Source organism: Triturus cristatus, chromosome 3_1, assembly GCF_964204655.1.
Source record: "Triturus cristatus chromosome 3_1, aTriCri1.1, whole genome shotgun sequence".
NCBI lineage: Eukaryota > Metazoa > Chordata > Amphibia > Caudata > Salamandridae > Triturus > Triturus cristatus.
Genome location: NC_140583.1, coordinates 51,711,142 through 51,724,171, shown reverse-complemented (window position 1 = coordinate 51,724,171; position 13,030 = coordinate 51,711,142). Strand labels below are relative to the sequence as shown.

General features: G+C 48.4%; 1 protein-coding gene across 3 annotated transcripts in view; it reads left to right on the top strand.

Annotated features, from left to right (window-relative positions):
* Nucleotides 1-13,030, top strand: part of PRDM11 (PR/SET domain 11) — a 357,908-nt gene that overhangs the window by 135,789 nt on the left and 209,089 nt on the right. For all 3 annotated transcript variants that reach the window (XM_085643438.1, XM_085643439.1, XM_085643437.1), the window contains 2 exons: nucleotides 6,408-6,670; nucleotides 11,430-11,497. In XM_085643438.1, the coding sequence (XP_085499564.1) occupies nucleotides 6,408-6,670; nucleotides 11,430-11,497 (331 nt within the window). The remainder of the gene's footprint in view (nucleotides 1-6,407; nucleotides 6,671-11,429; nucleotides 11,498-13,030) is intronic.

Genomic DNA, 13,030 nt, shown 5'->3' with positions numbered 1-13,030 from the left:
TATAGACTCAAAAATGTAGAGTCTAGAGGTAGACTAGAAATATTTAAAAAAAAAAAAAAAACATGTTAGTTATAGATTCCTTATCTTAGAATTACCCCCAGGCGTTGGACTGGATCTGTAAAGTTTTCCTCAGCAGTACCTCTGCGCATTGGTAGGTGGTGTCGGTCTACTCCGTCGGCGTCGTGGTCGCCAGGATGACGTTGCAGCAGCTACTTAGACGCCGCCTTCGTGCACTGATGTGAGTTCTTTCTTTTTCCACGCCAGCCAGCGCAGATCCGGGAAGAGCGGTACCTCAGTCATTTTTTGACTAACTTTTTCTTGCCTCCAAAAGGTGCATGAGGGATGCCTGGTTTCAAGGCCTGCAGATCCTGCCATTACATGTTGTCTGTGACGGATCCGCACCGTGTGTGACTTTTTTGCCTGGACTGCGACCACGACCCCAAGTCGTGCTCCGAATGCCAGTTGTTGACGCCGAAGGCTTTATGGGAGCGGTCCCGAAAGCTGCTTGAACACCGGCAGTCAGCTCCGTGCCGTTCGAGGTCCCGGTCGAGAGGGAGGTCGAGGGACTGGTTGCGGAGCCATCGCCATTCCAGTTCGAATTCATCGAATTCTTCGCACTTTGGGTCGGGTAAGTCAAAGCATAAGAAGAAGTCTAAGAAGCATCGTCGCTCTTAGATTTCTCTTCGTCGGTCGGCCGATTCCACGAGGAGCGCGGGAGGTGCAACCCCCACGGCTCCGCGCGCGGAACTCGAAGGGTCGACTCCGAGCTTCCCTCCCTTTCCGAGACCCGGAGCGACCCCGCCCAGCTTTGTACGTTCTATGAGGTGATGCATGCCTTCTTTGGGCCCCGCAGAATCGGTTGGGGGGCCTAGGTCTTCGATGCCGGCGGCTCCGGCCTCGGCGCCACAGGCCCTCCTTAGATCCAGGCCTGGATACGGATCGGCGCCGGTTGACCTTATTACACCTCCAACGGCGCCGCTTTCAGCGGCACCACTACTGTGCCAAACGCCAGATGGCCCCCCATTCGGCGTCGACCCCAGCCTCCTTCCCGGCATGGACACGGAGCCAGACCGGCGTCGGGTGGGGTTTGCATGCCCCTGTTCACTCCTGGGGCCTCTTTTCACCCACAGTGGCAGCCAGAGGAAGATGAGGTGGTCTGGGAGGGGTCAGGTGAGCCTTTAACTGATCAGCTTCAGCCTGAGCAGGACTGGAGAGAGGAACTGGAGATGCCCGTGGTCTTGACACTTGACCCCACCTTGGCATGTTGTCCTCTCCTACCGTGGCTACGGAGGTGGGAGTGGAATATGCTGTGGTGTTGCGTAGGGCGGCCGAGGCTCTCGACCTCGAGCTTCCTACGGTTGCGGTCAGGACTAACCTCCTGACTGAGGTGCTTCAACCGGCGGCGAGCTCTTCGGAGCCCCTGCTTCCGTTTAATGAGGCCCTCACTGACGTCCTTTTGGGCACGTGGTCCAGGCCCAACACGGGGGCTCCCGTGGACAGGATGATCGCCCGACGCCACCGCCCGCTCCGGGATACCCCACTTTCCTTTCCCAACACCCCACCCCGGAGAGCTTGGTGGTCCAAGCCTCCTCCAAAAGCGCCTTCCCTACCGCTCCACCAGAAAGGGAATCCAAGAAGCTGGACCATCTTGGCAAGAACATTTTCTCTTCCCACCCCCACCCCCAGCTTAGGACTGCGGTCCGTAAACACTGCATGTCTCTTGGGCTGTTATTCACACTCCGTGTGGGATACGGTGGCGCAAGTGCTGCCTCAGTGTCTGGAGGAGGCCCGGACAGTACTCACCCAGGTTGTCGCTGCCGGGAGAGATGCAGCTAAGTTTATGATCTGTTGTGGGCTGGACACCGCCGACTCTCTAGACAGGACCATTTCAACGTCAGTAGCGCTTCGACGCTACTCCTGGATAAGGTCCAATGGCTTTTCACGGGATGTTCAGAACACCTTGATGGACATGCCCTCTAATGGCCGTTGCCTTTTTGGCGACAAAGCAGACAACGCCCTAGAGCGCTTCAAGGACTCACAGGCTACGGCCAAGTCCTTGGGCCTCTCCTCATGTCCGGCGCAGTCTGCTTTTCGCCCCTTTCGTGGCTTTGGAAGGAGTGCCCTTCTAAGTCTCACCCAGGGCCACAGGTCGAAGCAAGTTACCCAACCTTCGCGCGGCTGGGGGCGTGGAAATAACGGGCAAGGTCCAGGCGGGCCAATCCACCAACTCTCCGCCCCTACCCCCCCCCACCCCCCCCCCCCCCCCCCTCCCCTCTGCAGCAGCCTCCAAACACTACTAGTCTGACCTTTCTGGCCCATCAAACGCGAGTGGGCGGCAGGATTCGCCATCACCTCCCCCACTGGTGCACCATCACTTCGGACTATTTGCTAAACCGACCTGTGTGAAGGGTCTACTCCCTCCCCTTCGAGACTACCCCTCCAACCATAAATCCAATTGGTCGCACACTGCTCGTCCTACCAGCGTGTTACTCCAAAGCATTATGGTCCATGAAGTCAGCATCAGCGAGTGCGCCTCTGCCAGAGTATTAAGCAAAATTAAAGTCGCGTTGGCCATCCCTGGACACGTGTTTCGAGGTTATTACCTCTCGTCAGCAGGGAATAGGCATGTGTGTAGGGTTGCTGCGTAGGCTGCCAAAAATTGTTCTCCGGTCCAGTACCGCTCGTGGCACTCAGGTGCATAACCATGAGCTCGTCAGCCCCACCGGCTCAAGGGAGACTGAATATTAACATAAATCCAATTGGTCGCACACTGCTCGTCCTACCAGCGTGTTACCCCAAAGCATTATGGTCCATGAAGTCGGCATCAGCGAGTGCACCTCTGCCAGAGTATTAAGCAAAATTAAAGTTGCGTTGGCCATCCCTGGACACGTGTTTCGAGGTTATTACCTCTCGTCAGCAGGGAATAGGCATGTGTGTAGGGTTGCTGCGTACCCTGCGTACCCTCCAACCATGCCACCGCGATGACGCTGCATCTGGCCCTTCTCCAACAGGAAGTTACGGCTCTCTTTGCCAAGGGAGCCATCGAGCAAGTTCCTGTCCCAGAAGTAGGTCGTGGTTGTTACTCCCACTACTTTCTGGTTCCCAAGAAGGACAAGGGCCTGCGTCCTATCTTGGACCTCAGGAATGTCCAGCACTTCCTCCGGAAGGAGAAGTGCAAGATGTTGACGCTTGTTCACGTCTTGTCTGCCCTCTACCTGCAAGACTGGATGGCAGCATGGGACTTGCAGGATGCTTATTTTCACATCCCTGGCCTGCCGGCCTACCGACGTTACCTGCATTTCATGGTAGGCCATGACCACTTTCAGTTCACCGTGCTCCCCTTTGGCCTTACCAGCGCCCCTCGGGTGTTCATGAAAGTGATGGTGTTGGTCGCAGCTCATCTGCTCAGATCAGGGGTTTCAGTCTTCCCCTATCTCGATGAGTGGCTGTTAAAGGTTAGGCTCGCCCCAGACAGTCATTTCCCACCTCCAGACTACGACCGACATCCTACATATGCTGGGGTTCTTAATCAATGTGCCGAAGTCGCACCTGATTCCCTCTCAGATGCTCCTCTTCATCGGAGCGGTTCTGGACAGGGCGCAGTTTCGGGTCTATCCTCCCGAACAGCGAGAACTGGATATTCGGGCTCCGATTCCGATCTTTCAACCCTTGCCCCGGGTTTCGGTCAGAATGACCCTGAGGCTGCTGGCCCTCATGGCCTCCTGCATCCTGCTGCTTAATCATGCCAGGTGGCATACGCGGGTTCTGCCGTGGAACCTGGAGTTCCAGTGGGCGCAGCATCGGGAGAATCTGTCCGATTGCGTCCAGATCTTGGAGGGCACTACTCGACAAGTGCAGTTGTGGCTTACGAACCAGGATTGGGTAAATGGCAGATCCCTCTTCCTTCCCCAACCAGACCACACTGTGGTGACGGATGCCTCCCTACTGGGATGGGGCGGCCACATTGGAGAGGCGGAGATCAGAGGCCTCTGGTCTCTGGCGGAGTCCAAGTTTCACATCAACCTTCTGGAGCTACGGGCGATTCGTCTTGCCCTGAAGGGATTCATTCCCCCTGTCTGGGGAAGAGTACTGCAGGTGTTCAAAGACAACACCACCGCCATGTGGTATTGCAACAAACAGGGCGGGGTGGGGTCGTGGACCCTATGTCAGGAAGCCCTTCGCCTCCTGGACATGTCTGGAACATTGTCATTTCCTTGGTGGTTCAACACCTGGCAGGTTCTCTGAACGCTAGGGCGGACGAACTCAGCCACAGGTGCATGATGGATCACGAATGGTGTCTTCACTCTAAAGTGGTGTAAGGTCTCTTTCAACAGTGGGGAGAGCCTTGGTTAGATCTATTCGCCACCGAAGAGAACGTGCAATGTCAGCAATTCTGCGCATTGGAATTTCCAAGGTGGCACTCGCTCGGCGATGCTTTTGGTCTGTTGTACGCCTTTCTGCCTATACCACTTCTGCCCAGAGTGGTGAAGAAAATCAGGCGCGACCGGGCCCAAGTCATTCTTGTGGCTCCGGAATAGGCACGAAGAGTATGGTATCCCGAGCTGCTCAACATGGCCATCGATCCTCCGATTTGACTGCCTCTAAGGGAGGATCTTCTGTCGCAGGTCCTCCACCCGAACCTGTCCACTCTCCACCTACTTGTGTGGAGATTGAGCTGCGGCAGTTGACGTCTTTTGACCTGCCTCCTGAAGTTTGTGATGTAATCTTGTCAGCCAGGCGTCCCTCCACAAAGACAGTATACGCCTGCAGGTGGAACAAATTTGTGACATGTTGCACAGCAAGGGCTGTGGATCCCCTTTCCGCCCCTCTTTCTGAAGTACGCTTGTTCCTTCTCTCTTTAGCCCAGCAGGGCTCTGCTCTGGGCACTATCAAGGGCTACCTTTCAGCCATCTCTGCTTTCCTTCGACTGCCAGATCAGCCTTCTCTTTTCAAGTCCCCGGTAGTTAACCGTTTCTTGAAAGGCTTAACGCTTCTTTTTCCTCCAATTCCATTCGTTATGCCTCAGTGGGACTTTAATCTTGTACTAACTTATTTAATGTGCGCTCCCTTTGACCCGCTTCATAACTGTTCTTTATGCCTCTTAACTCTTAAAACTGCTTTCCTGGTAGCCATCACTTCTGCTAGACGAGTGAGTGAGCTCCAGGCTCTTTCTTCCAAACCTCCTTTCTTGTCTGTTCATCCAGACAAGGTGGTTCTCAGGACCTGTCCATCCTTTCTTCCTAAGGTGGTCACTGCCTTCCACATCAGGCAGACCATTACTTTGCTCACCTTCTTTCCGCATCCTTCAAAGGCGGAAGAGAGGCTCCACCGTCTAGACCCAAAGCGTGCGCTCTCCTATCTGGATCGCACAAAACCGTTCCGGGTGGATGATCAACTTTTTGTTGGCTATGTGGGTGAAAAGAAGGGTTAGGCCGTACACAAACGCACCATTTCTCGATGGGTCGTGTTATGTATTCAGGCTTGTTACTCTCTGGCTAAAAGGAGCCTCCGGTCGGGCTGCGCGCTCGCTCTACCAGGGTGATGGCAGGCACTACTGCCTTTGGAAGAGGAGTGCCTCTGAATGACATCTGTCAGGCGGCTACGTGGGCATCGCTGCACACGTTCACCAAACACTACTGCCTTGGCAGACAAGTCCGGAGAGACGGCTTCTTTGGCCGTTCTGTTCTCCAGGACTTTCTGGTGTGATCTTGGTTTGCAGACCCACCACCGGGGTTGGTATTGCTGGGGTATCTATTCTAAGGTAAGGAATCTATAACTAACGTGTTTCTTTCAGATGCACAAGTTACTTACCTTCGGTAACAATATATCTGTAAGAAACATTAGTTAGTTATAGATTCCTTTCCGCCCCACCCATCATCCCCGTTCTGCGAACTGATTTCTAGGCTTAAGGACATCCTTTGAGGACCCTAGTTTTGTGCACCAATGGTCAGTGTCTTGCATGGCTCCGCGTTTTTGGTGCGGAATGTTGTGTACAGAACTGACGTCAGCGCACAAGGGCGGCGTCTAAGTAGCTGCAGCGACGTCATACCGGCAACCACGATGCCGACGACTGATGCGGAGCCGACCGACGCCACCTTCCGACACGCAGAGGTACTGCTGACGAAAACTTTCCGGATCCAGTCTGACGCCTGGGGGTAATTCTAAGGTAAGGAATCTATAACTAACTAATGTTTCTTACAGATGTATCGCTACAGAAGGTAAGTAACTTGTGCATTTACATTGAGTGTTTAGTATAGCTTTGTGATCAATATTTTCACCTGCTAGCTTTTTCAAATGCATTTGTGCACATGCAAGAGCGAGGTTTCAATCTAACTGCACTAATGCTGGGCTTCATCTGCATGTGAAGTGATACCATGTTTCTTTCTTGCCCTGTTGACTTCTTGCAGACTGTGAGTCGTGCCAGGAATACTTTGTGGATGAGTGCCCAAATCATGGCCCTCCCACGTTGGTATCAGACACACCGGTGCCTTTCGGAATGCCAAATCGAGCAGCCATGACGGTGCCAGCTGGGCTAGAGGTAGTCAAGGAACCCAGTGGTGATTGCGACGTGCGGTGTGTGAACGAAGCCATTCCCAAAGGCCATGTGTTTGGCCCTTACGAGGGCCATTTATCGCCTCAAGACAAGTCAGCAGGATTCTACTCTTGGCTGGTGAGTTTCAGAGACTGAGGCGCTTTTATCAAAAACATCAGTTTTTCACCCCAATGTTACATGACCTCCTATGCACAATTTGTGGAATAAATGGAGTGCCGCCCTTCTAGTCACTTGACCTGGAGGGTACCAGACTTGTTGGGCATACAATATGAAGTACTCATTAAATATGGATCTTCACCAGTATGTTAAATCTAATGCCAAACTAGTTTATATCTGACCATGATATTCTTAATGTTGAAGGACGTTTCTGTTCTGTGTTGGATGCCACTGCATGAGAACCTACTGTAATGGAACTTACAGCTTGGGGTTTGATGGTTTTTCACGAGATAAAGCTGCAGTAAGTTATGAGGTGTCCATGTGTAAATATTAAATGGTTCCTTGGGGTGAAGGACTCTGGGTATGCGAGCTGCTTCCACGCTCCATAGCTCATTCAAAGCACATTTGAAAAAAGTAGACAAAAACTAAATTCTTCTGCTTCAGAGTCTTCAGTTGATTTGGGTCCCGGAGCAGATGTGCAGCGTACATGAGTAGGCCTCTTTACAATGGAAACTCACATTTGAACATCATACCTTTCTGCACACAGGCTTTCTTCATGCGTCTCTTTCACAAAGACGTTGGCGGGTTTGGTAAAGATGACTCCAAGCAGTCTGAAGAAGTATGAAGATGTTTATGGGAGAGGATAAGTCTCGCCATGAAGGGGCCCTGGAGCAACTGCTTACAATCTGAATGCAATGCTCTCATGACCTCATCACACATTCCAATGTCTGGACATTCTGAGCCAATGCTCACATTACCACAGCGGGCTCAAGGTATTTCGACGTCCGTCACAGACTCCAGTGTCCTAGAGGTCCTCGAGGAGGACCTGATTATTGTCTTTGAAGTTTGGATGTTTGTTAATGATCAGCAAGTGACCTGCCATTGAGCCATAGAGATGGTGACAAGGGGGTGTCTGCTCATGTTTGGGCCTGAGCGGCAGTAATAAAGTCACAATAGAAGCTGTCATCCTTTGCAATTCTTGGCTATAGATGTTGGTTGGAACTGTTTGTACACAGGGTCCAAGATCGACCCCGGATATAACCGTACAGTTCTATAGGGCGCTACCCCGGCTTGCCACCATCTAACACTAATCCAGAGCTGCTCTCATCAAACATGCTTTCATACAAAGTTGTTTTTTATCAGTATGTCAGGGATGTCTTCCCTGAATATTTTAGAGATGCTATTACTGTATTTCTTCCCTCTACTCTTCCAGATAAGAAATCAAAGAAAATTGAGGCACAGGGGAAGAAGTTCTTATTTTAAGGATGCCTTGCCCTTCACTCGACAAATGCAACTTGCCTAGTGACTCGTTGCTACTGCCTGTGGGAGATGGTGCAAATTGTCATTCTGACCCTTCCTAGCCATCTTGGTGAACATTTTCTGGAAGTTATTCTCCATGGTCAGGAGGCGATGTTACAAATCCTTCTCTCATACCGGAGCTTAAAATACAGCAAGGACGCAGCTTCTGCTATTTTCTTGTCCTAAAAAAAAGAGACCCTTTTTTGATAGCATTTAATGTGAAAGGTTTTTCAAGATGCTCTCCTTGTACAGGTCCTCGTGGCTCTGAGGCTGGAAGAATGGATTATGTCCCTCGAATCGCAAGACATTTATTTGCTAATACTAATCCTGCAGTCGCTCAGGTAGTACCTGTGTATTATGGTGGGCTCTGTCCACTTTCATTTTCTGGTTCTACAGTTTCGGTTAACATTAGCAGCTCGATACTTCACCAAGATGATATCAGTGTTAGGAGCACCTTTTTGGAGGCCCAAAATCTGTGTTATCGTACCTCGACGACTGGCTGCTGAAAGATGTATTGTAATAGCTAATGTCAAACTATCTGCAAGCTGCGATTCCCCCTTCTCTATCACCTGTGGGTTTCTAGCAACCTCCCAAAGGGCCTTCTCCAACCATCCTGGTATCTCCTCTTCATTAGGAGGAGCAGGACATTCAGACAATGATCCTTACGTTGCAGGAGGGAGCTTTGCTTCCAGCCCTGGCAGTTCCTCCGTCTTTTGGGCCCGATAGTATCCTGCGTCTACTCAGTGGTGTTTATTTGTGGTCCTCGCACTGGAAAGTCCTCAAGGATATAATTCAGATTCCCGCACAGGTGGCATGAGACCTGCAGTGTTCGTTGGTGATGGACCACCTCATGTGAGATGTCCTACTGTCCTCTACTGGCAGTGACCGTGGAGGTAGCTGATGCCTCCTCCTTAGTTGGGACAGTCCTCTCGATTGACTGGTGATCAAAGCCTCTGGTCTCCTTCAGACGACAAGTCTCATATCTGCCTCTTTGAGCTTCTGGAGATTCGCGTGACTTAGGTAAAGATCTTTGTGGTAGCTAGTCTACCTGTCTACAGGTTCTGCACAGATCTTGTCCACCTACCTGTTCTGAGGAGTGGTTTCAAGTTATTTGTGGTATACTGCAGTTTGTGTTAATGTTGTCAGACTCGTCTTCATCTCCCAGAACGTGGACAAAGGAAGAGTGAACTGGCATCACTGCGCTAGGATAGCCCCGAATAGGACTTCATGATGCCATGTCAGGAAGAACCCAGATGCTGGGATGCAGCTGAGGCACCACCTGTTGGTTTAGGAGTGCTTTTCAAGTTTTTGGATCCAGTCAGGTGCTGGGAGGGGTTTCTAGAGGTGGGGAGGCTGCAGGGATAGCATCCATCAGAATGGTAGTTAACGAAGGTAACTAACTTGTTTGTTTGACTAAGAGCTACTAAAAGTCCAATTGAGAATTCTCAATCTATGTTGTATTAATTTAAAGTAAACAGAGCTACGCAACTATTTGATGATGGGTTCTTATAATTTAACAAATCTGTTAACTCAGAAAAAGCCTGTGCGACTCATAGCTACAACAAGGCATTTGTTACTGAATTGTAACACACTTAATTACTAGAATCTGAAAGGATCTACCTTGCCGTATGTCACGACTTAATGGGCTGTGTGGCTCATTTACAACCTCATAGAAATATTAACTTCCTCTTGGCCAGCGACCTTAGTTCACTAATTAATTGCACCAACAACCAGTCTGATTTTCTGACTGTGACTTAAGATCTCATTTACAGTTTTGGCCTCACTGATTGACCCCAAACAGTGAGTTAATTAGAAGAATGTAAAATTGTTATTTGAGTTTTTAGGTATCTCGTCCGCCGAAATATTGGTGCTACTTCAACTGTGTGTCAGTCCGCATTGTACCCTTCTAAGATGGAATCGTTTTCACTGGAGCAGCATTATTGATGAACGGTCCAGAACCTTCACTAGGAGCAACAATATTGCCAACCTGAAGGTCGGTCTGGGAAACTTCCTAGCCGAAACCCTGCAAGAGCTGCACGAAAGGTGATGCATGGACTCTGTCAATCTCCTTCAACCTTCACCCAGACAGTACATACATTTTATTGAAAATAAATGCATTACCTGTGTACAGTTCTTTTCCATACCCTAAATTCAGCAAATATGAAAACGTTACTTGAGTTGTAAATACATTTCAAATAAATTATTGATCTCTTAAAAGTCAATTTCTTTTCAGATTTGCAGATTTGTCATGCTTTCAGTTTTTTTAATGAACTTCAAGAACAGCCTTTGCCTCCTGCAAAACCTCAACTTGTTGATTGTAGACATATTTTATTATAAATGTCATTTAAATTGTTTTAATTGATGTTCTGAGGTGACCTGCCGTTATAGGATTCTCCAGTTTAAATGATTCATTACTGGCATAAATCTGAAAGTTAAATGTGTTGGTTGTCCTGGGACCCCACCCTAGACTCTACTTTGTGTGTGTTTCTAAGAAAAATACGAAATTCCTTTTCAGAACAGTTACTTGTAGTATGGAGGGGGAAGATAGATTTGTAGTACTGAATTTTGACATTGAGGCAATTTCTTGTCACTTTAAAATAATGAGTATAAGGACCAGTGGCTTATAAGTGCAAGAAGATGAGAACCTGCACGCAATCCGCACCAAAGATTCGGCACCCGTAATGTAGAATTGGAAAGAACATTAATGCCCAGGTCTATTAATGAGAGAGGCCTTGTACGGCAGCCTCCTTGACTCAATAAAATATCTGAGGTCCTTGAGACTGGCCTGCGAACAATTTGAGGATATGTGAACACAATCTGGAATTCTGTTGATTTTTATATGACTGCACTGAACTAAAATACAGGCTAGCTTATAGGGCCTGCTGAGATTTATATTTTGGTAATCTGTAATGACCTTTTTTTATTCTAGTTTGCCTCTGCTCTGTACGCTGTGAGTGTTTGTCGTACGAGGTGAATGATACTATCAAAGTATAATGTTAGCAAGTGTGAACTTAATCATAACCTCATCAATTGCATCCTTTTGTTTTAACTTCTTTGACTTTAGGCTATTATGACAACTAACAATGTAGCAATGTGCAGTAACCTAAACATGTATGTACTGGTAAAAAATACTTAGGGCTGCTGACACTAGATAAAGTACTTAGGCATGGATCCTAGCCGGCACTGGAATCGCGTTTTGAAGGGCTTGTCATTCTGGTACACAGCCTTCTCCCACCTTTGTAGCACCCTACAAGGGGTAGGTGCTATACTGGTAGTGCAAATCCTCTGAAACAAGCATGACTGTGTATGTCTAAACCAATGCCATTATAATCTAGTGTAAATAGCAATAATCTATAACAAATAATACTACTGTGGTAAAACTGTCACTGACCATCTCCCTTAAACCATTGATTGTTTACAGATAGTTGATCAGAACAATCGCTACAAGTCCATCAATGGCACAGAAGAGGGCCAAGCCAACTGGATGAGGTGAGGTCATTCGCCGGTTGTCCTCTGCTCTTGTACTTCTGGTTATTGGCTTGGGGATGGACACCGCCTGGGGTATTTCAGTCAGGTTGAATCTATTACAATGAGATAATGTCTGCAGTCAAAGAAGTCCTTTGGTAGGATTTGTGGAAGTCTTCTAAGGTTGAATCTCACATGATGCAGGAGCTGCCTTCACAGGAGACATATTGGTGTACATCTTAGCAGACCTCCCCTTCACTGCCCCTTTCTTCAAAAACTGGAAGGATTCCAAGTTTTGCATCCTATGTGCCCCTGCCTGTCTGTAGAATCATGATGAAAAGGATGAACCCTCCCACTATGCAACTTAAAAAGTGAACCGTGATCATTCTGAATGACCATCTGGTAATGAATTTTGCCCCTGTATCCTCTCTTAATTCTACATTTCATAATTCTCTTATTGCTTCGGTAGGGTTTGTTTATTAATCTGCAGACTCAATCTTTAAATGGTTGGGAATTTTATGGCAAGACGGGTGAACAATTCTCAGTTAACCACTGAGAATCCATTTTCTGTGGGGAGAGTTAGTTTGACTCTGTGTCTAGCACAGAGGTATAATATGCCTGGAATTAGGCTACTGTGTAGGTGCAACGTAATATGAATCATTCATCGGGCAATCGGTGGTTCAGACTGGTTTGACACAATAAGTGGGTTCTCTTTTAACTAGGATGATTTTTTCTCACCTGACCTCTGTGTCCTGATATCTGTGCAACTTAAAGCACCTCATAGCTTCACCTGTGTGAAGGAGGGTTATCAACTGCTTTTAGGATGACCCCCGGATCCTTGGCTGACATCACAAGAGTACCTAAGCTACGACCTACTAAACCAGGTGGCGTATGCACTCTTCAGACCGCAGCCCCTCGTCACTAGTGCTTCTTGGCCCGCTGAGGACTGTCACTGGAAGGGATTCAGCATTAATCATCTTTTTTCCCTTTGTATAAGTTCACCTTTAAGTTCCCATGTGCAATCCATGGCCTTTATATAGTTTCTCCAGACATTTTAGGTTCCTATGGCCTACCGTTACTTGGACCAGTTTTAAGAACTTGGGGGTTTTCAATAATAATTATAATGAAAGCCTATATTTTGAGCCTTTATGTCACACTTCTGCCAGAAAACAGGTTGCTTGTATCCTATTTAATGTAATTTCTTTGCTAACCTCTAATGGATTGAAAGTTCAGTTGGCCTTAGTGTGAGCCAAGCTCATAGCTCGCAGAGAACCGTTTATGTGAGAGGTGAATATTGAACATACTTAGCTAACTTTCTAGATGCCTGCTCTCTTTTCTGTTCCTTTTTCACTACTCGAAAGCTGCTCATGAAGTTGCCGGATCCAAGAGGTTTACAAAATTACTTTGTTTCTCTATTTTGCAATGCTCATCAATAGTCTTAGAAGGTAAAGAGTCCGGTGCCACACACTGCTCCCCAATATTTTAAACCCAGTTTTCGTGCATCACCTGTCAAAACCTGACTCTTTCCAGCCCTGCGTTGGGCCCAGTATTCTAGCC